At 31.1% G+C, this 24,813-nt stretch overlaps 1 protein-coding gene across 2 annotated transcripts; it reads right to left on the bottom strand.

The window, feature by feature from the left end:
- Nucleotides 1–247: 247 nt before the first annotated feature.
- On the bottom strand, nucleotides 248–21,988 carry LOC132950592 (ATP-binding cassette sub-family G member 1-like). 2 transcript variants are annotated; one of them, XM_061022110.1, is made up of 10 exons: nucleotides 21,716–21,988; nucleotides 9,415–9,532; nucleotides 7,640–7,975; nucleotides 6,413–6,654; nucleotides 5,959–6,099; nucleotides 5,708–5,841; nucleotides 3,709–3,877; nucleotides 3,450–3,550; nucleotides 3,220–3,375; nucleotides 248–2,238 (listed from the first exon to the last, which is right to left on the bottom strand). In XM_061022110.1, exons 2-10 carry the CDS (start codon nucleotides 9,468–9,470, stop codon nucleotides 1,897–1,899), a joined length of 1,677 nt encoding a protein of 558 aa, XP_060878093.1. In that variant the 5' UTR covers nucleotides 9,471–9,532; nucleotides 21,716–21,988; the 3' UTR covers nucleotides 248–1,896. The 2 variants fall into 2 exon arrangements, with proteins under 2 accessions (XP_060878093.1, XP_060878092.1); XM_061022109.1 differs by lacking the exon at nucleotides 21,716–21,988 and adding an exon at nucleotides 12,389–13,276.
- Between the last annotated feature and the right edge of the window lie 2,825 nt (nucleotides 21,989–24,813).

Below are 24,813 nucleotides of genomic sequence, written 5' to 3'. Positions count from 1 at the left end.
CCTTTTGTCCTTTGAGGAGAGTCCTGACGAGTATGACACTCTTTACTATAATATTATAGTACTTTAATAGTGTTGTAAATGTTACGATTATAAAATAATTGTACAACCAAACCCGTTTTTCATTGATATATCTATGTTCTTAAAATATTTCAAATGCTTTGTTATAATCTAATACTACAGAATAATAATATAATATATTATGTTTCAGAAAAAAAAGGTGGCGTGCAAAAAATTTAACAACACGTAATAACAAATTATAAATTGTATATTGTGAAATATAACATATAATTTGGCGAGGCAAAAATAGTGCTTAATGCATATTATAGGTACTCGCTCTGAACAATTTAAACAATAATATTAAAACAATTTAAAATACAGGTTTTTAGGAACACGATTTCAATATTATGAATGTTAATCTACAGTGGAGCAGTAACAGTTTGCAAATATCACAAGGGCAAACCAATTATATTATTTTATTTTTCTTTTTTACTTGTTTGTGGTATTTACAATTGATTCTGTAGAGAACAAAAAGTGAAAAGTGTAAAAAAATATACAAATTAAACTTTTGATGACAGAAGCCACACAATGGTGACACTACCGATTTAACAGTTATATTTTAGCGTTTTAGCGCATTAGCTTTGTATGTATAATATTATTTTAACCATTGAGAACAGTGGCGTCATTTCAATTTTTGAGGGGGGGAGGAACAACATTTTTGACCGGCCCACAATAAAACTGAAAAAAAAACCGCTCTCTAACAATAAATTACATTACAATTGCATTTTTATCTCAATACAAATAGCCTTTTTACATAATTTTATACTTACTAGTTATTATCACGGTTATCTGAGATAACCGTGGTTACTATCATAGGCGTAAATAACCCGTTTTTTTTTTTGAGAGATAACAATAACTAAATAATTAATGTATAACATGTAGAAGGATATCTTCTTGAAGAATAAATAAATAAATAAATAAATAAATACCTAAATATATTACCTATTAGCTACTACATGAAGGCCCAAAACTAGCCCATACCCGGCGCTTTAATGACAAAGGAGGGCAAATGTATACCCTGCCTGCCCCCAAATTACGCCACTGATTAAGAAGAAGATCGCGACACCAGTTGGGCTACGCTTTAATAAGACGTCGCACTAGCTAGTGTTGTCTCCATGTTACAAATATACGACATAATAAATTTTCGTTCGCTAGTTTTATAGGGTGTTGACGGTGTTGTCAGTTTTGATATTAGAGTGAATTGACCTATTCTCAAACTTTTAAGTAACAACATTATCCGTGTCATTAGTTAATTTTCTGTGTTTAAAGACTTTAAAGTTTTCAATTTTATCAACAATGGATTTTTAACCCAAATGGGTTTTAAGAGGACGCTACTCATGCATTTGTTGATTCCGTCTTACACACATACGATATGGAAAATTGTCATTCAATAGTTCCAATCGAAAATGAAGACATCGAATAAACGCCGACGCTTAAGCACAGATAAACCTCTTACCTAAAAGTTTGATAATATGTCAATTCACTCTAATATCAAAACTACAATAACACTATTGAAACTAGTGAATAAAAATTTGATGCGTGTACCTTACGTTTATATGACGGAGACAAAAAATGAATGGGTAGCGTCCTCTTAGGAGGGTTTTGTAAATTAATAATTTGATCTTCATATAGGTACATACCTACATAATAATATGTGATCGAATAATTTATATTTTTGTGACATAATACAATAATTTCATTAAAAAGTGACATATCACATATAAATAACTATCACATATCATAATACATATATATGATACATATCAGAAAAAATCACATTTGTGACAGAATATAAGACCTCGTCAATCCTATTGCGGGTTTGGTCGTTTTGAGTGAGATCTAACGTTTGTTCAGCCTGTACCATATGACAGTCGTTGTCAGCACGTAAGTACACAGCAAAAAGGAGAATATGTAGAAAAATTCGGAATAAATGTTCACTCGGGCGAATTCCATTTCGTTGAGAAACTTCACTGGATTTTTGTAGTGGCAGTACATCTCGTCGGAGCACGGTAAAACGCCCCTGTCGATGTCGTACAGCGAATACAAGATACTCTGGAACGACGCCCTGATGAAACTGAAATGGTGAAGCCACACATACATGGAGGGTACGTCCGAAAACCTTATCGCGAACCCGAACACGGATAGAAGCACCACAAATACTGGTCCAACGAACACAGACATCTGAAACAGAAATTCGATATAAATATAGATCCCCCACATAAGACTATTTTTTGTTCCGGTGTATTTAATAGTTTCATATTTGATTTTTAATTACGCATTGTGATCAACCGCGAATGTACCGAATGTAATATTATAATATAGTTTTTATTTAAGCACCTGAACAATATACAGGGTTAAATTATGCATTCAAATTCTGATTTTTAGAATTTTTAAATACATTTGAAGACCATATTTTTGAATACTTGAGATGTTTTGTACCACTTAAGAATGATCCTGTGCCAATGCAAACTTCTTTTTTTTCAAAAAGGAATCCCCTTTTAACTTTTAATTATTCAGCAGATTTTTTTTTTGAGAATTTTAATGTACCTAAATCAAAATTTGAGAGAATAGTTTTTGAATTATATAACATTGTGTATTAAGGATAATATATAGCAATGGTAATGGGTTAAGTATATTTGAGGGCTAAGATGATTTGAAAATTTTAGTAATTAGTAATTAGTAATTACTATTGATCTATCAATATTAAATAATTTGTAAAAATGACCCGATTATATTACATATAATTTATATTTTTGTAAAATCATTTTTAAGGATTATTATCGTTAATATAAACATTTTAATAACTCTGCAGAAACTACTCATTAGAATTTTGATTTAGATACATCAACATTTTCAAGAAAATTATCTGCTACATAATTTTCAGTAAAAAAGGAGACTTCTCATTTGAAAAATAGAAATTTGTATTGCCACAAAACACTCCTCGAGCAGTACAAAAAATATGGTCTTTAGGTATAGGTACTTAAATATTCTAAAAATCAGAACTTGAACAATCGTACTATTAAATGGAAAAATGGTGCTTAAAAAATCAACCTTTGTCTAACCTAACCTATACGGGCATAAAATATAATGAGGCGATGAACGACCAATGTCCGATCGCAATGTATAAAAATAATACATGTATCGTGTAGAACCACAACAGACCTTCAACGGCATAGTGGCGCCGCACAGGAATCCTGCGCTCTGCGACGTCAGGCAAGTTACCGTCAGGAAAACGGCGAAGTAACCGAATCGCACGAGTTCCAACGGTTGGCCGGTAATCGCGTACGCCGGTACGATGTAGACGAGACAACACACCATCTGCGACGAAAAAATAAAAATATAATAACGTCGAGGGGAGTTTTCTCGAACAGGGGTTGTAGGTAGGTACCCACCTGTAGCGGTATTTCGACCAGCAATACGGATACGAAGTACGAGAAAAGCGTGTACCAACCGTTGAAGTGTTCCCTCTTCAAGACCATGTACTCCAATGGGACTGGACCAATGATGTCGGAAACAAAATATATAATTAATGAGTATAATAATATAATATTATATGAGTTTGTGCGTCGAAGTAATTATTAATATAAAAGCGACACTTTTATAACAATAATAATATTGTACCGTATGATCATAATATATTAATATGCTCACAAGAAACGATGACGGCCATCAGACCGGTGTAGACCAAGAACAAATTGGAGCCGTACACAAATTTCATGTTGGTGAGCACTCGAGCAGCGTCGTTGCCCACTCCACGGTACATGAAACCCATTATGAGGGCTACGGCCAAATGGACGGCGATCCTCAACAGCAGGTTAGTCTGAAAAGTTTTCCGACCACGGTTACCGCGTTGTGACCGCGACGGTCGACAGTGAAGGCGCATTCACAGCTACGCCGTGTGTCGTGTCGTGTCGTGATCAAGTCACACTGCGATTGGACGTTACTTGTTTGCAGGTATCATAATATTGTAATAACCAATAAGTTGTGCAACCGAGTACACCAAGAATTTACTACAGCTCGACTTTTAATCAAATATGGTTACCAATCATAACCATACGGTTACCACGCCCTCGCACGACACAAATAGCTGTGAATCCGGCTTATCCGTTTTGTTATTCTTAGTCTAAACCACGACATCGCGTCACGTTTCCGATTCTCAGCTATAGTCATTCCACTGGTCTTACGCAATGAGTTTTTTTTCACGTAAGTATTCAAACCCTTTTTCTGAGTAAACCCTAATGCTTAATTTGAATAAATTAAAAAACTATTAAACACTGCAGAGCTTTTATAATATTATGTACGATGACCGTTGCGAACAGCAGTTGAATCATGACGCGCTCGTGACAGAGAAGTTAGCATACTTTCCATTATATTCCTACGAGTGGGCCTAACAAACAAAGATTTAATAAACAATTATATCACAGGTTTGCTGGCATGACGTGTTGAGGCTATTCATGCCTACTCATTTATATTAATATATTAATTATTGTATGCACATTGTACCTAATATGCACTACTAACATTGTTGTTCGGAATTAGCCGCACTGATACATACACTCGTTTAAACTCGAGGCACAGCGGTTGATCTATTTTTCAACAGCAAAAATGAAAACTAAGACGACACTGTACGTTTAAATTAAATAGTTTATATTTTGAAATTATTTAAAATTTAATTTATCGCTTAAAAATTTTTGGAATTTTATTACAAAATGAAAATCGGTTATTTTATACAACCATTAAAATGTTAATTATCCTATGGCTAACAGTAAGTAAAATTATTTTTGTGCGCACTACGAATTTCGTTAGTGGACGAGCAATAAAAACAATTCACGGCCGTTAAACTATGGCTTCAAATAAATATATATTGTTTATAATTTATATGGTCTAATCTAATTAACCATTAATATTATAATGTATGTACATTTCCGACAATAGAACTCAATAACTGTCTTATAACAGTATACTCATACACAATATATTATATTATATAGTTATAACATAATGAGCATACGAAAAATAATTAATTACACATAATTATTAATAAATAGGTATAGTTTTAGGAGATATTTTTTTAAACAGTTGGTAAACACTTTGTTATTGTGCCTATAAAGTAAATCATTTGACTCATATAGGTGGGTACAGACAAACGTCCTTATTAACCTATATCTCGTGAAATGTCAATAGGAAGAATTTTAATCGAACTCGTGACTCGTGAGCGACTTCAGTCTCTACGTTGTTAAATATAATAATATGACAAACAGAACTCTGTCTGATTCACATAGAACTTTAAAACTTGTTTCGAATATGCAATGTTTTATGCCTATCGATACAATTATATTTTATATAAATCGATTTTATAAATCAAAATAATAACTACACCATTTTTTTCTACACCGTCTTCCTATGTTGCGAAATGATATAAAAATATGTGTGCTGTCCTTATATAAACACAACTTTTTACCGAATTTACATAGTCGCATTATATTATAGTAGTCTATGACTTATGAGTCATTATAATATTGTTTTATTAGAACCCGATAGTATCCACTTAATAAAATTAAGTTCATTACACATATAAACGACAATATTTCCGATGTTATTATATACCAACAACGTTATTATAAATTATAATGTTATATTGTTTACTCACTTTGTTGCGTTTGTACATGGTAACGTTTCGCAAATATATATGATAGATCTGTACATAAAACGGAGGCTTATTTAAATGCTCTGTTTTATACGGTAATTTTTCGTCATTGGTATTGTTGTTTTCCTGGCACTCGCCTACAAAACGAATAGATTTGCATTGCAATTTATTAATATCATCGCACCTATTATATTGATATTATTAAATTAAAATATGTGTTACAATATATTTTTTATGATAAGAAAGAAACGCACGCATTTCTAGTTCTATTGCTTCGTGGTCTTCGCCAGAAATTGTATGACACTTGTTTCGGCCATTTGTGTTCGTGATTTTTGTTGTGTCGAACAATCCAACGAGTACGTCGGTACCATATTCACCTATGGCCACTTCGATCACTAAGAAAAATATATAATATTATATACTTCAATACTTGATGATTTTTTTTTTGTATAACATAAATATGTTATGAATTAAAATGGTCGATTGACGACTACTAAAACATATTCTATAGTAAAATATGTTTAATAAGTGTTATTATTGACATATTTTATTGTTCTCATGCGATTGGTAGTTGTACATGCTTTCCAACTTTTTTTTAATATGTACCAATTTTGAGTCGTACATGATTATAAAATCATCGTGATAGTTGATGCACCGACAAAATAATAAACCATTATTGTATTATGCATCATATTATATTACACTCACAAAAGTCAGCTGGGTTATGGTACGGTGGACATACGACTAACCGTTCGGCAAAGTAAGGAATGACAGAGCTGGGTGGCCCCTGGTAGATGCATCGTCCCGAACTCAACGCATAAACTTGGTCAAACTTTTCGAACAGTAAAGCACTGGGCTGGTGCAGTGTGCACACCATGGTACGGCTTTGGTTGTGGGCTAAGTCGGCCATCAGTGATACGAACTGGCTACAAGATTGGCTGTCCAAACCGCTACGGGGTAAAATATTTAGATTTAATACATTATAATGTCATTATCATCGCATCATACTGATTATTACTAATAATATCATTATTATTACTACTATTATTATTACGACGATACGGTTTGATATTATGTTTCTTGATATATTATACTTCTGTATGTTTATGTCGAACAGTTAAAAGGACGTCACACCCACGTGTCGTACGAACGTTGAACATACCAAATTTGCATTCAGCAGAACCGATTTTGTGATATAAGCAATTTATCATTGATATTATAGCGAATTATCAAATTAAAAATGGTAAGAATGTTATCTGTGTTTTTACAATATTTTAATTTCTGAACGAAACATGACAATTTTTAAATTACAATATTTTAAATACTTAGAACACTTGAACAATTAAAATAACAACGTACAAACACAGATAATTTTCTCATCTTTAATAGTTTGATAATAGGTAAATTCGCTATAACAATGAAACTAAATATACACAAAATTGGTTATTTTTATTACATTTTGCTATTATATTGTGCCTTTGTAATACGAAGATCAAACATGCAAGTGTGGTCCTCTATATTACATTTTATAGAAAAGACATTCTAGTGTAAATAAAGAGAAATTTGACCCCCCCCCCCCCCAGTCACGTATTCTGATCACGTAGGTGATTTGGGAGAAAATATTATAGAGCTTAATAACTTTTTAGTTTTCAAAAAACTTTGATAAACTCAAAAAATGTAAATAAAAATAATAAATGTGGACGTATAGTTTGTAGTGTGTACCTATCCAAAACAGAGCGATCAAAACGAACTCTTGTCGGTTCGCTAAATATATTTGCTTCAATCATATAATTGAATGAATCTTCTTCACTTTGGTACATATCGAAAGTAATAATTTAGGTACCTCGAGCAGGTGTCTTACAATTTAGTAAATATATTAATACGATGGGAATCATCAATAAACAATATCAGCCAATAGTATCATCCGGTACTCACGAGGTGGGCTCGTCTAGAAATAATATCGACGGGTTGGTTATGAGTTCTAAAGCGATGGACAGTCTCTTTTTCTGGCCTCCGGAGAGACATTTGGTAACGGTGTCTCCATGAACGGACAGACCCAACGCGTCCATCAGGTCTTCCACTTGGCTGGCTTTTGATTTTGCCGACACAGTTGTCGGTAACTTCAGGTGGGCCGCCACCGTCATCGATTCCCTGACGGTCAACAGGTCGCGAACGTAATCGTCCTGCTGTATGTAACAGCTGATGTTCGCCATTTGATTCTTATCTCTTAACGAGTCGTTCAAATACACTTGGCCCGAACTTCCGCTTATCCTGCAATGCACATTAAAATCAGGTCAGCCGAACAATGACTGCAGTGTTTCGAAAATATAGCCCCGAAATATCGTGGTGCAAAATACTCATTCGTTAAAAATAAAATTGTACGTATATTACCTATTATACCAACACTGCATGCGAGATGTCAAGTACGAAATCACTCGCTATACTAATCGTTATATTATAATTAATTCTTAATGAAATTTCGATTTGTCTATAGGTATCTATATAGTACAATAATCGGCATGTAACCTTAAGTAATTTGAGCGCAGACGTTGTTCAATTTTTTTGTATTCCGACTACCGTCATGATCTTAACAATATTGAATAATATTATAATATATAAGTTTGGCAAGGTGAGATGCACCCCATAAAATCCAACGATTGGAAATTTCTCTTAGTTCAACTAGTTCAAGTTTGTCAAATTGAACTAATGTCTAAGGGAAAATTATATTGTGAATAGTAATACTTAAGTAATTCATTTGATGATGCTGTCAACCCAACTAGGCAAATTTGTATTAATAAGACGCTACACGGACATTATTGTTGTCTCAGTCTTACAAGTGCACTTGTACGCATACGTTACATACCAAATTTACGCGTAGCAGATTACGTTTAGCTTCGTCGGTTTAAAAATTGGAGTGAATCGACCTATTATATGAAACATGATGGTAAGAACATTATCTGTGTTGGTATGTGTATTTTTTTACGATAATTCAATTTTAAGTGAGTTATGAGAAATAATTCACGCTATACTATGTATGAAAAAAAACTTGCTATAAAAATTGAACCGTCGTAAAAACCTACATACAAACACAGATAATATTATTACCATCAAGATTCATAATAGGTAGATTGACTCCAGTGGCGTATTTAGAATTTTTTGTAGGAGGCGTATGACAAAAATTTTAGCTTACAGATTACGATGTATACGATGTAATAATTTTTTTTATTTTTATAATTAGTTAACCCATGGCAACTTAGGCCATTGGGTGCATGTAATAATTATAATATAATAATACACATGTATTTAAAGAGCCATGGGGGCGGATTTGTACTCATATCCACCTCCGTAAATACGCCCCAGATTGACTCTAGTTTTTAAACTAAACGTGATCGGCTGAGCGTACATTTGGTATATTACGTCTGCTAAAATCGTATAATATGCAATTCGTAAAATAAATCAAAAGTGAGTGTACAGGGCGATCGCCTTTGGAAATATTTTCACCAGGTCGAATCGTCACGCGGTTTGATTAATAATTATTATTTTTCATAATTACAAAAACCGTACATATATATAGCTGCAGACCGCAATGGGCCGGTTTTTATGAGTATATATACGGTTTCGATATTGTATTCTCAACAGACATCGGTATAATATTACACACCGAAGCACATAACTACGTTTATTAAAACTTTATTACTTAATGTACTCACGAGTATCCGGCGAGTACGTTGAGTAATGTGCTCTTGCCACAGCCCGACGGTCCCATGACGGCCGTTAGTTGTCCGGACCGGAAACTGCCACCGATGCCATGCAAAATCTCCTTTTTCACTGAAGAAACGATTACCAATATTGGTTAGACACTCAGGTAATTACGACAATTACGGGGGATAGGTATAATCTCCAAATCAATATTGTTGTTCAAACAAACAATAGGAACAATATTGTTTCATGATAAAAATAATTGTAAATCATTATTATTATTATTATTATGCACACAACACTCTGCGAGTGACCATCGACGTGTACATGTTATTTACCTATAGGAAGTAAGATACACATCACTCCCACTCATGATCTGATTATACATGCACATTGCACATCGCATAATATGCCATAATATACTAGTATTATTAGAGAATCACAAAACAATACATTGTTTTTTTTGTACAACAAGTTGATATATTATATTTAAATAAGGCAAATCCACTACAAATACAACTATATTATATATTTATATTATTATTATATTATATTGGTGAACAGTGTTCCATGACGATATCGATATCTGAGACAATATTGTGACATTGTTATAATAATATGTAATATACAATATAATATATGATTGATGACTATTTCTGAAAATAACGCATATACTGTGTACGCCAAAATTTCAATAACAGTTTCCGCCATCGCTTGTCTCCACTATTATCAAAAAAGTCGATTCCTGTTTCCGGAAAATATTATACATAGATACATCATAATATGAGCTTCCGGATCGCCATGTTTAACAACAAATGCATGCGAACCATTAAATTCTCATTTTAATTTTAGTTTCTATTCAACTGATTCTAATAATTTAGTATTCATAGAAAAATGTTCAATATTACTTATAGAAACCTATTTTGAATTAAATGGTTTAAAAGAACTAATAGGATTTTAAAATTCTAGGACAAAAAAAATCGTACAAAATTAAACACATTAATGAATAATTAATATAAAATGGAATTATATAAATTCTACCTATATATAAATTAGATACGTCATAAAGTATGTATATATTAGATTTAAATATTATAAACATTATCCATTAATTGTAAATTTTTACGCAAGTATCTGCTAACGTACTTACTTTCTGGACACTGTGAGCATGTAGGACGTAGGTACCTAAGCGGCTAAGCATTTTTATATAGAGTATAAATGTATTTTGGTTTAAAAAATTGAAGACAATTTAAAACATATTCATTAAACTAATTATCGATTTGAAAATAACGTATATGAATTAGGTATTATAAAAGCTTAATAAACGATATACCTTAAATGCATAATATTTTGAGATTTAGATGAATATTTGTGCTTTAGGTACCTTAGTGCCTCATATAAAAACAATTATAATTGTGAAAAAAATATCATCACCGCCGTATAGTTTTAATTAGCTGAATAATTATATGCTTATTCAACACATTTATTCGTGTGTGTGAAGTTTGCCCCCCGACTTTGTCCGATCGATTCGGGAAAGATCGATCGTCGGGGTGCTGGCAAAAAAACTTGTGAAATTCGCCAAAAAAAAAAATATTGATTTGCAAATTCTAAAAATCAATTTACAATTATTTGCAATTAATTTGCAAAATATTGATATATTTCCCGAATCGATCGGACAAAGTCGGGGGACTGCGTGAAGTTGGACCCCCGTAACGGTTTTTTGCTTATAATATGTTAATGAGTTATTTGCAAATTCTGAAAACCTATTTGCAATTGATTTGCAAAATATTGACATATTTTACGAATCGATCGGACAAAGTCAGGGGGCCACACACATCATTAGGTTAGAAAAATAATAAAAATATGAGGGCGGACTGAGTTAGATTTTGTATGTACTTTTTCAAGTACCAAATTGATTACTATAGTTAATTATTGACGTTAAGTCTTAAGCGTTAAGACTTATCAATATAATATTGGTTTTAAGTACTATACTAACCTAACCTTAATATAAATTATTTACAAAGAGACAGCAAGTTTCCACTATTTTTAGGGGTGTACAGAATCTATAAAATATTAAACTTTGAGATGAATGTTTTGATTTTACTATAATTTTTTTTTGTACACAATATCTAATAGAACGTTTGTTTTGATTTTCAACTTCAATAACTATTCTGGTAGGAAAAAGAATCTAATTGGTCTTTTTGAAAGGTCAAAATTAAAAATTCCAAGAATTTTTCAAAATAATAAATTCTAAGAACATAAGTAAATTAGGGAATAACGTGAATTTTCAAGCAAACCCAGTAATGACAAAATCGATTTTCTTATTTTGTTAATATTTTAACTCTCGTGAGCAACCTATTTATATTGACATTTGACATTTTTCCATTTCTTTTTAGTTTTTTTTTCTATAATATGGGACATGCGTACTTAAATTCGTTTTTGCTTGGTCAAAAATCTTTAAAATTTAATATAAGATTCCTCATAAGTAGGTTATATGATGTCACTTTATACTGAAACCAAAAAATCTAAAAAATATATAAACAACATATTTTTTTATGTTCTATTTGCAGGAAATTAGATATCGAAGAATAATTATTTCAGGTCCCACGCAATGTACAAAGTTGTATTATTTTTTGCCTTTGTCTTCTGTGTAATTATAGCTATAATGAAAATTATTATAATTATAATATGACTTCATGTTCGACATCGACAATATTTTTTTTCAAATTTAATTTTAACCACATTATAATATTTGTCCTAAAAAATAATACAAACTATATTATTTTGTAGTTTACAAAATATCGTTGTTTGATTCATAATAAAATGTACGGATACCTAAGTATATATTGTAAGTAGGTTGGTACACAACAATAAAATAATAATGTAAAAATTATTTTAAAAATAAATTTGTCTTAATACCGGTGGCTATAATACCTATGTCCTATACGTCCATCTACGTGAATATGTATAATAGTATATTTATACCTTTTTTCAACTTTATGTAGGTGTTCACGGTGTAGGTGAGACTTTCGAACGACAAGTGGACTTCGGGCTTTTTCGGAAACGATTGCACCGCTCGTCCGGTGGTCTGCACGTCTCCGTTGTGGTTCTCGGTCCGGCGGCACTTGGCGTGGTCGACCATCTCGGGAGAGAGACAGAATAACGACACTCGGAGACGGAGGAAAAATCTACGAAAATCGCTATCTTTACAGCATCACACACAGGCGCCGCCGCACTGTCTGCGAGTGCAGTGAAGCTCGTGAATGACTCGTTCGACGACGACGATTTTATTTTATTATTTCAGAAACACGACGACTCGGGGCGCACCACCGGTGGCAATAAACGACGTGTGCCTTTAATACGTCGCCACGAGTCGGTCCGGCGTAGTCCGAGGTATTATATAATATCGAAATGGGCCCTATGCGGGCGACCTGGCAGGCAGGTGGTAGGTGCAACCGTAATTATATTAATTATATATATAAACGCGAAACGAGGACGGAACGACGACGACAATAACATAAAAAAAAAAAATCGATTTCCGCCAAAAAACCCTGAACACGCGTGTTGTGTAATATTATTATTATGACGTTTCTATAATATTATTATGTGTTCGGTCGGAGTGCTTTGCAAGTTTTCCGCGGCAGCGGGCGAGTCGCCCGGGGGGAATACGTTAAAACGTCAAAACGAACTTTTCTGATGAAAATAAACGAAAACGCCAACGCCGGTGATCGACCGTCGTCCGCCGTCGCCACTCAACTGTATGTTATTATGTTGTGACTTGTGTTCCGTGTCGATCGCTACCATTATTATTATACCGTACAATGTAAACTGTACAGCAATGTTATCGCACATTTATATTCATGTGTTATTATTATTATACGTTATCGTTACACTGCGCGTACTATATAATTTATAGCAGCACACCACGCTCACCGCGGCACGAGGCCTATCGTAAGTCATAACGACGACTGTTAATTATTAAAAATAATATTATAATAATTATTATTATCACTATGCATATTGGATATTATAATCTATAAATCAATATGATAATAATATGAATATCAAGGTGATTTATTAAGCGTAAAACACTCATTATCTTAAAAAGTATTAATGTTTTTGAAAATATTTTTTTACATAGTTTCAAGTTGTTAAAAATAATATTTTCATGAAAAAATTATATTTTAAAATATTTTTTATTCTTATAATTTTTTAAGTTTATTACTTTTTGAATAACAGCATAGAGTTTTAATTTCATTTTCCAAAGCAGGATATTTTTCTAAGTATTTTAATACATAAATATCGAATTTAGGGCGAGTAGTTTATGAGTTATAAGTATTTAAGGTTTAGACAAGCGGAGTAGTGGACACACATTTGCGGGGTAACCCCATACCACTCCACTCCATCCATCTAAACTTTAAACGCTCATACCTCATAGACTACTCGCCCTAAATTAGATTTTTATGAATCAAAATACTTAGAAACATATTCTGCTTTGGAATATGAATTTAAAACTCTATGCTGTCATTCAAAAAGTAAAAAACTTAAAAAATTATAAGGATAAAAAATATTTAAAAATATAATTTTTTAATGAAAATTTTATTTTTAACAACTTGAAACTATGTAAAAAAATATTTTCAAAAACATTAATGTTTTTTGAGATAATGAGTGTTTTACGCTTTATGAATCACCCTGTAGTGTCCACGTGGTTAAAATAATAGTGATAATAATAATGATTGACGATTTATTATTTTTAATGATCCCGCCCACAGACTCGTGCACCGCGTTTTCACCGAATTTCAGGCGATTAAGTTAACAGCTGACCTATCGTTGTCATATCGTTGCCACGTTGACTTTCAAAACGTATGTCTCCAATTTTTCGGGGCAAAAGTAATAGCAAGAGTACCATAGTACCTACATAATTATTTGGGGAGGGGGGGGGGGGGGTTGACTTCGGCTAGTATACTGCGTGATTTACTTTTGCGTCTTAGGTTTCTAAACATAGGTATAGAACGCCCTATATTCCCGTCGTGTCTGTCCGTTAGTTACCAGTTCATAGTTATGATGACGGTGGGTGAGTTGCGGTCCGAGTAACTACCTATCGATGAAATGAATATCGTTTTTGATCGTAAATGATTAACTTAACTTGACACTTTTATCACAATGTTGCGTAACAAAGAATGTTATTCCATAATATTTTACATTATTTTCGGACTATTTAATTTTATTCTACATTTACACTGTAATTCCATCGTTGGATTCCATCCAATTACAAGTGCTTTTTAAAACTATTTCCTACAAATGTAATAATTGAGAGTAAACTGATCGAAACCTCGAAGAAATAAATAAAAAATAAAAAATATAGAAGTTTGAATTAATTTAAATTGGGAATTAGGAATTTAGCCTAGGTAATAAATATAATTATAAAAAATAAATTAGATTGGAGGAGGGGGTTCAATAAGGATAATATTATCAGGTGAGATGTAGGTACTCATGGTAATGGGCGACGGAAAAAGGTAAGAATCTTAAATCTGAGAAGAAAGGTTATAATCTAATAATATCTCTCAGTTTTTCTGAAATCATTTTTCATAGTTACACATTTAATATTTATAATTATCGGACGATATTAATTATATAAGAAACCTGATTTGTTCCATATTTCTATAATTTTATACCATTTATAAATAAACATAGCAATATTACCTATACAAATTTAAAATAAAACATGTTAGGGAGAAGCACAGTCCGTCACTAGTTCGGAACATCGAAGGGCATTCAAGTTCACAAAGGTCCAGGAAATTGCAATATGCATTTGAAACACGAGTATCAAATTATTAATCGTTCTTGATTAAGCTCCAAAAATTATCAACATTTTAAAAAATTATTTTACTACCTACCTCTATTAAAACAAGTTAAAATAATCAATAGGATTATTAGTTATTCTAAAAAATATTTATAAAATATACTCAATTACTGTAGGTATATATGTGTGTAATAATATACATTATTTATCTATAAACTAAACTCTATAGGTTATCTATTGTTATAAATACGATAAGGTATTAAGGTATTTAGTTTATTTGCAATAGATAAAATACCGGAATAAAAATGGTTTGGGCCGTTGCCACTCAGACAGTCAGACCTCAGTCAGCCTCTGCAGCCTATGTAATATGGATAAATGTAAATTAATAGATACAATTCTTATATAATATATTCTAAATCTTTATATATAAAAGACAAACAAACAAAAAAAACCAATGTCCTTTATGCATTCATAAACCGTCGATCTCGGGGAAGGAGATAGGCTACATTTTAAAAAGGCAAATAAGAGGTCCAACCCGGGGTTCTCAAACAAGGAATTTAAACAGGGTCTCGAGTTTGAACCATGATTTTGGTGGACACATTTTTTGTATTGTTTTTTTTTTTTTGGAAATTTATATGGTTGCTATAGGTTTTAATAATAATAATAATTATTATTATTATAAATTGCATTAATTTTACATAGTTTTTTTTTTCTTATTTTTACTTTATTTTTTTCTTGATCTATATATACATATGAATGTTTTTTACTTTCTTGATTTTTAAACAAGTATGGTAATTGAAATAAAAAAAGTCTGAATTTTGAAAACTTCAATAATTTGTGTTAAATAAAAAAATAAATAAAAATGTAACTCAGTAATGATGAGTAGGTGGGTAATTTAGCTAGCTTTAATATAAAATATTAATGAGACCACTTGAATCTATAAAAACGTCGGCGTGAACAGTCCTAAAATTTCTATTTTTTATTTTTTCTTCTAAGCTATGATAGCTAGAAAGTTGGATGATAACTCATTAAAAAAGGATTACCAAGTAGATACTAAATGTGAAAAAAAATTATTTAATTTTTCACAGATAAAAAAAGAGTTATGTTTGGCGTTTGCTAGATTTTCATTTAGCGAGGTCGCAATTTCCAAAACTGGAGAATGGATTTTGTTGTTTGGGGTCTTGTTAGATTCAAATTGGCTAGGAGAAGTGCAGTGAAGATTTTCATAACTTTATCTCCAATCGTTAATCCACTACAAAGCTGTAAAGCTGAAAAACATCAAAAAACGCTGTTCAAAAAATTGTTCTGTAGTGAATTAACTATTAAGGGCCCCGGTGCCAGTTTTTCAAGTTTTCCACAATTCAATAAAATTTGAAAATTAAACTTTATATTTTAGTTTCCCCCTCAGTTATAAGACTTTTCCACTTATCTACTACCCGATACCTATTTAGGGGGGAGGGTTGATAGGGTGTATTATATCGAAAAAATGACTCTCAAGCTTTGTAGAATTGTCGGATTTTGATGACTATTTTTTTATCTGAAAGAAGAAGACTTCCTACAGCCCGCATCGATCTCTGATTTTGTATTTTATTTCAAATAGTTGTACCTATTAAATGAATTTAAAAAATGTTTTTTATCTTGTATTTTTTTAGACATATTATAAAGTTTGAGAATAAAATATTGAAAAATAGAGATCGATGCGGGCTGTAGAATATTCCTCTGTAGCAATTATGAAATTTGGATGATTCTACAAAGCGGTATCGTTATTCCCGCAGAGTATATTTTTGAGGACAAAATTGCATCGGCACCGGGCGCCTTAAAGATAAAGTTCTGAAAATCTTCACTGCACTTCTCCTAACCGTTATACACTAACTAATAAATCAAAACTTAAGGTATATATGTTACAGATACTTTTTATTACCTGGCACTAGTTAATAACATAATATAGGTATTAAGTACTATTAAGAAAAGAAACTCCTACGGTGGTGTCGATTCGTCCGAACACACTCGCAAGACTGGACTGTCTACTACTAGTAACTCTGGAGAGTGGCCTGCTCTCAGTCCTACGAACTATTACACATAATATGTATAGATAACATAACCAATGTGAATCCAACAAGACCCCAAACAACGAAATCCGCTCTCCGGTTTCGGAGATCTATCTCACTAAATGAAAATGATTTTTTGTGGGGCTGTTCACACCGAGATTTTTCTGGATTCAAATTGTTATACCGCTTGGGTGTGATATACTGATATCAGTTAATAAATTTCTAAAAATTGAAAATCAAGGAAGTTTACATGCCGATCCCTGAATTGACAAGCGTTTTTTTTATTAATCGGATTTTAGAACAATATTAGGTTAGGTTAGCAATTTGTATTAATTGATTGTATAACTTTGATACTTTAGAGTTAAATTTTTCACTTACACATACGCCCCACGCGGGGTCCACGATCAATCACAGGTACATGTTTTTTTTTATTAATCAGATTTTAGTACAATATTAGGTTAGGTTAGCATTTTGTATTAATTGATTGTATAACTCTGATACTTTAGAGTTAAATTATACACTTACACGTACGCCCCACGTGGGGTCCACGATCAATCACAGGTACATTTCCTACCTGATAATACACTGCTCGCATAATCACATAAACCTAGCAATAGCAACGCATTGCCGTTTCCAGATAGTTCTAATTAAAATAGATAAGAAATATAACCGATAAAATTATCTAAGTTCAATACATATTTTTCGATTATTTGTAAGTACAATCTTCTCAAAATATTCAATTAATTTAAACATTTTTGATTTTTTTACTACATATTTATAATTAGAAGCAACTATCACATTTTTTAAACTGTTTGTATTATATAATAATTATAATTTATATTTATCTATATGGTTTTTAAGTAGTAAAAAATTATTAATACTAATTAATATACTGTTTTTTTTTGCACACAGGTCCAACTACATCGATATAACTGAATACGTTGTCCACATAACATAAAAATTGAAACAAAACTTGCAAATTATTGAATAAGATAGTATAACAATAAGTGTGCAGTCCTAAATACTAGCCAATTTAACGGAAATAACAGTACCCAATTGGCTATTAGCAATATATATAATATATATATATATATGTTTAAATATGTATATATAATATATATATTTTTATATATTTGTTTCATAAAATATTATATTTACTATTTACTAATAATAAATTAAGACTTCACGTACGTCAGTAAACAGTTCGAAAATTCACTTTTCTTCTCATCGTTACTTGCACTTTTAGTTTGTCGGCACTGTTCATTTGCATAGCATACAAGATCAATTTTTTATATTTTAAACTCTTGCCCGACCAATCACCAGTTCAACGAATCCTTCTAAAATTGAATTAAAACTATAGAAGTATAATAATTTAAATACTGCAAGAATACTTTATTTTCTGAATCTGAAATGTATCTGTATTGGCTTTCAAAAAATTAACTCAACAATACGACTATTAATAAAAATACGTAGCGTTACAAATGGTTCAACAACACATTTTTATATTTATGTTTTAATACAGAAAATAAATAATTTGAAATCCGATTCAAATTTTTTTGGAAAATTTAAAAATAGCCATTTTGTAAATCTAGATTTTAGATCATTTTTATGATTTTTCAAAATATTAAATTTTTTTGAAGTATCTAAGACTCATTAATTTTAAAATAATAACTTTTAAAAAAATTATTTAGATTTTATTAAGTACCTAAGCATATTTAAAATTGTTCATAAAATATTTATTCTTTTTGAACTAAAAACGTTTTATACCACTGAATCAACTTAACTTAAAATGAATAATGAAATTTCAAACAATTTTATAAATTAACTACATTACTTAAATATATGTTTTAACAATCAACATTTTTCTAAAAACCGTATTTACAAATAAGCTATTTTGAATTTTTAAAACAGATAATTAAAATGTTATACTATACTTATAAGATACCTTGGACTGATGAATGAAGAAGTGATGGACGGTTATGGAAAAGCATTCAATCCAGAAGAAATAAAATTATAGGACATGAAAGCCTACTAAAGACAATAATTGAAGGAGATGTAGAAGGACACATTGGAAGAGGAAATCCGAGGACAGAATACATGATGAATACAAATAATGAAGGATACGAATAAAAGAAACTATAAGGACCTGAAAAAATTGAGTTACAATAGAGAAGCAAGGATAGCTGCAACAAACTAATCTAAAGGATTAATAACAAAGAAGACTATAAGTAATACGCAATACGCGTTTTAAATCCATACTAATATTATAAATGCGAAAGTCTGTCTGTCTGTTAAGCTTTCGCGACTAAACCACTGAACCGATTTTAATCAAATTTCCTATAGAGATAGATAAGATTTTTGAGAAGGACACAGGCTACCTTTTGTCTTGAAAAAAGGTTAAATTTTAGGTGCTCAAACAATGAATTTGAAATTCACGGTGGAAATTGAAACTTTTTAGTTGTTTATAAATGGTTGCCATTGGTTGCAGATTATTGTAGAAATAAGTATTTTTTTCCTATATTGGTTACCATTGGTTAATCTTGCAGATCAGGTAACGGCGTGCATCAAATCGAATTTTCACACATTGCATACCAATAATGATAACAATAATACCTATCATCCTACAAATACGGTAATTACCGTACACCTGTTAACATTTGACAGTAACTGCAAACTACCAGGGCCCACCTAATTGCCAGAGCCACAATAGCATATTTTGTGCATACGCGAAAATAGGGGGGGGGCTTTAGGGGCTTAGCCCCCCCCCCAAACATTTCCTACATTTTGTTTTAAGTTTATTCGATATTATTAAAGTTGTGTGGCAAGTACGGGAAGTCGCGGGCGACCTTTGCGGCACGAGCCACATATACTATTTTTGTCACGCCTCTGCGCTCATCAATCACGCCATCTTGGCAAAGGTAATGCAGGCTATATAGGATCTATGCAACAACCAGACTATATTCTACGAAAACAATATTTCATGAAAGAAACGATTTGGTTTTATTTATTTTAAGCGTCATGCATAGAGGTTATGAATATAAGATGTAACCAAAAGTTGTTTTGTAAGTACCGTGGTAATGATTTCAGTGTTTGATTGTGCAGAGGATACACGTGCCCAGCATTTTTAGGGTTTTCCGCTTTACCGCCCGGCACTTATTGGGATTTTCTCTTAAACGCCCGGCATTGTGGGGATTCCCACTTTACCGCCCATTGAACGGAAAAAGGTCACTTTCCAACGCTTCAGCCGTCATCGAAAACTAAACTTTCGGTGTAGGCGTGACAACAAATCCCCATACCTACCACCAAAGTGTATATATAAGTCAACAAATATCCTACCGATTGTTATTTAATTTGTAACGATTTATAATCCAAATCAAAAAATGTGTACACCTCCCCAAACTTAGGAAAATCAATTTCGGTGCACACGAATTGCGTACCATGTCAGTTAAAAAAAAGTCCCTTGTATTATTTTTATACTGAGCATGACTAGTTTCCATGTGCCTAATGAGCTTATTTGGTTTTAGTGATGCATTTGCTAATGTCATACCACAAATAACATATTGAGGAACATCCTTTCCATTCTCGTCAGTGATGTAGTCGTAATTTTTTTACTGAGTATACGTTTTAATGTACCTACTTGATATGTAAACGTGGGGGCTTCTCCCTCCCCCAACCACTATATATACTACGCTATTACTAATGATATATTTATAATTACATACACTTAACTACTACCTTACCGCAATTGAGTCTCTATAGTTTACAATCCTACTCCTAAAATATATGATTATACATTTAAATTGTTTATGATTACCTATGTTAATTTCTTAACCCCCCTATCCCCACTTCTTTTTAAGTCAAAAAACCTAAATATTTATTAATATTTATAGCCTTAAATGTATACTCGGTAGTATATAAATTAGGTATCACAACTTTGAATGATTAAAAATAAATGAAAACATCATTTTTTGTAGATCAATTGTTATATTTATGTAATTATTGTGTGACACAGTGTAGGTACATAAAATGATATTTTTTGACAAAATTATTTTCAGTAATGCATGTGATCGTGAATCTCAGCGTCGGCTATCGTTATCGATAAGCTTATAATTTAGACGTATAATATATATATATAATAAATAGAAATCCATGCAATGAAGTTAAAAATAGATGTGTAAAATGTAAAAATAATAACAGTTCCTAATGAACATGATAACAAGGAAATATGTTTGGTGTTATTGATTATTCGTTAATAATATTTATATTATTGATTTATAGCTATACAGTATACCCGTATACCTGCGTATCACAAATTATATTATAAGTATACGCATCAACCAAAAACTGGAGAAGTCGTTATACGCCGTATACCCGCGTATACGCCCCACTACACCACTGATTCTCGTTTAAGTATGTAAAGCTATATTCAATGTAACTATCTTTATATTTTAATATTTTTACCTTTTTGAGTGGTGGTTCATCAACATTTTGAGTAGTATCCAAATTATGTTTTTTTGTAATATTTGAGTTTTGATTATCAGAAGTCGATGTATTGTGCGGTTGTTTGAAAAAGTTCGTCATTTGCGACTGTTTACTCATATTAGAAATATTTTATAACAATAAATAAAGTCAAATAAAGATTAAGTGTATAAAAATGTGAAAAACAATATAAAAATGCAACTTATTAACCTATATTTTACAACGGCGCACGGCACGGCAATGTTAACGATGAACTGTGACATAAATATATAATAATATAATATGTGCAGTGTGCACTGCGGCCGCGGCGGTGGCCTTATCTTAGGTTGATACTTGATGATCTATATTCGACGTTTATTATAGATTCTTTAATAGACGTCATAGAGTAATATCGCTTTAAAAATGATAATAGTGTGTTTTCCATTTTAATATAAATAATCTATACTCGCAATAGGTATGTAATATAATAATATTTTATTGATTTTATTTTTTTATTATTTGAGCTTTTAATTTTCGCATTGATTTAAATCATTCGATTACGACCCTAAATAATAAGTTGGCGACCCCCATATTATTTTAACAAAAAATAAATAATAATATTTATGGAATATAGACTATAACAGGTGAGTGTGGCTTAACAGTTCGCTGACGCCTGTGAAGTTCAAACATTTAAGGTTTCAGTTTTGGACCTCAGTTTACCGGTTTTCCTACTTAACCTTTTTTTAAGATTTAAAATAATAATAACACATAAATATATGGACTACTGCTTAGTGCAGAGTACATAATATAATTCTTGGGCGTATCACAGACACCACTAAAAACTAGCAGGTATACCATATCATACGAACTAGTGGAACTACTACAAGATGTTATTATACGACCATCTAAAGTGATCATTTTAATTGCCTACACTATACTCCGTAAAAAATTATTACTGACATTTCATGATAATAATATTATGTTAATTTGCCATGCGAGGCATTATAAATATGAAATAAAACTAAAAGAAACATGGTCAGTTAAGTTTTTTTAGATATTATAAATAAACATTTTAATACGTTTATAGGTATAAAAAGAAAAGATAACTGTATTATTTTCTAAAGAAAAATATAACACTAAAATGTAATAATTCGACAGTAGTCTATGATATTACCTATTGGTATAGATTTCTGAATTTTAAATATGTCATTTAAGATATTTGAAGATTGAGAATTTCACTCTTCTTGAAATATTTTATTGGAATTATCAAAAATATATTTTTTTATACACACCTTGATCTTGATATAGATTATTAATACCTATCGATGATTAACATTGATAATTAATGATTGATCTATCTCCTACTAATTGGGTCTCTATTATTCGTTGAGGTTTTTGGAGCTGAATGATGGAGTTGATGTTTTTAATTCGTACAAAAGTTCCTATTATAGTTTCGAGTATTTGTACATGCGCACTTTGTTTGCAATTAAACTCATTATACTCGAATTTATTATAGTCATATTAATAATAATACTAATAACACTACAATAGTTTTATAAATATAATATTTCAATATTTTTAATCAATAAATATTAAATAACAATTAATACTAAACAATAAGTATAGAACATCTAACGTTTTTTTATTTTAGTTTTAAAATGTATTAAGATTTTATGAGTTAAGCTTTTGAGTTTGTGACTTATATGAATGAATTAGTATGTTTATGACTATGAGGTTGCGTAGTTATTTTTCAATTATTTTATATAGTTTTTAATATTATAAGGGCGTACTTTCTACGCCGTATATATTTTGTTTCATACAATAAACGTCATAATAATTATACTTTTAAAAATGTTCATTCGCTTTAAGTATACCTATACATAAAACTAAATAGGTATTAATACAATTTTTTTAAATTTAATTTTAGATTGATTTGTATTTTTTATCACACGAATGATCTGACATTTCAATAAAATAAATTGCATGTAATCCTATATGAACCCCATGTGTCTGATAACCGAGACTCTGCAACACTACTACTATACAAGGATTAAGGATGGATGTTCACTGTATTGTACCCGATTATAAAAAAAAAAAATAGAATACCGTCGCCCGTCTCGTTTCGTTATACAAATAATAACTTGAAAATAAAATCGCAGCCCGTCAATCATAATATGGTACACGTGACCCGGACGTTTCGAAAACTGTCAAAACCGAAGGTTTTCGTCGTTGAGTGTCGTTTTGCGAAATAATTATAAGACGCACACCTACTAAATTATACACGTGACCCACTACAAACCTCTTTACGTCTGGGCGTGGTCTCTATAAGGCGAGAACTATCGACATGCGTTGTAATATTGTTATAATAATAATATGATGTTAAAATCGTCATGACAGCTGGTATTGTCATACCATCTCGGAGAGCATTAGTGTATAGTTAGGTACCTACTCAAATATCGTTTGTATAGTGAGTGATTATTGTTTTTTTTTTTTTTAATATGATAAAAGTTACGTTAGGTATCGACAAAATTACCAAACATGCACTCTCACTACGAGTATTTGTGTACGTTTTATAAATTACGACGGGTAGGCACGACCCAATGTCGTGGCTATGTGTAAATGTTGTATCCAAATTTTAAAGTTTGATGCAAAATTCCTTTTTTTGTGTTATGACTTGTGAGCATTTAGCATTGTGTGAAGTTGAAAAGATATAAGTAGATGATATGAGCCTGGGCATAAACGAGTAACGAGCTAAAAAGTTAATGTTAAGTTAATTTTAACTTTTTTAAATTTAATTTTCAACTCAACTGATTTTTATTGATATAAACTTAGTAAATAACGAGTTACTTTTAATCAAATCCAAGTTATATTAAATAATAGATTAGTTAAATTATAAATAATAAAATAATAAATAAAATAAAATAATTATTGGTGAACATTATATAAACATTTACTTTTTATTATTTTAATCATATTATTACCTATTGGATATTTATATATTTAAAGTAAAAAATAAAAAATAAAAACAAGTAGATAATAAGTAAATTGTAATTTGTAAGTTTCCGTATAACCTTGAACTAAACCGAGTTAAAACAAATATT

The sequence above is a fragment of the Metopolophium dirhodum genome, chromosome 8, assembly GCF_019925205.1.
Source record: "Metopolophium dirhodum isolate CAU chromosome 8, ASM1992520v1, whole genome shotgun sequence".
Classification (NCBI taxonomy): Eukaryota; Metazoa; Arthropoda; class Insecta; order Hemiptera; family Aphididae; genus Metopolophium; species Metopolophium dirhodum.
This window is presented reverse-complemented; position numbering and strand designations above follow the sequence as displayed.

What these genes read in the sequence shown, in the direction of transcription:
- LOC132950592 (XM_061022109.1), bottom strand. Translation starts at nt 12,545, where the DNA reads ATGGTCGACCACGCCAAGTGCCGCCGGACCGAGAACCACAACGGAGAC. An exon ending in AGCAATAGAACTAGAAATGC is followed by an intron (nt 5,842 to 5,958) that starts GTGCGTTTCTTT and finishes TTCGTTTTGTAG; the next exon opens with GCGAGTGCCAGGAAAACAAC. An exon ending in GCGCCACTATGCCGTTGAAG is followed by an intron (nt 2,239 to 3,219) that starts GTCTGTTGTGGT and finishes TTTCTGTTTCAG; the next exon opens with ATGTCTGTGTTCGTTGGACC.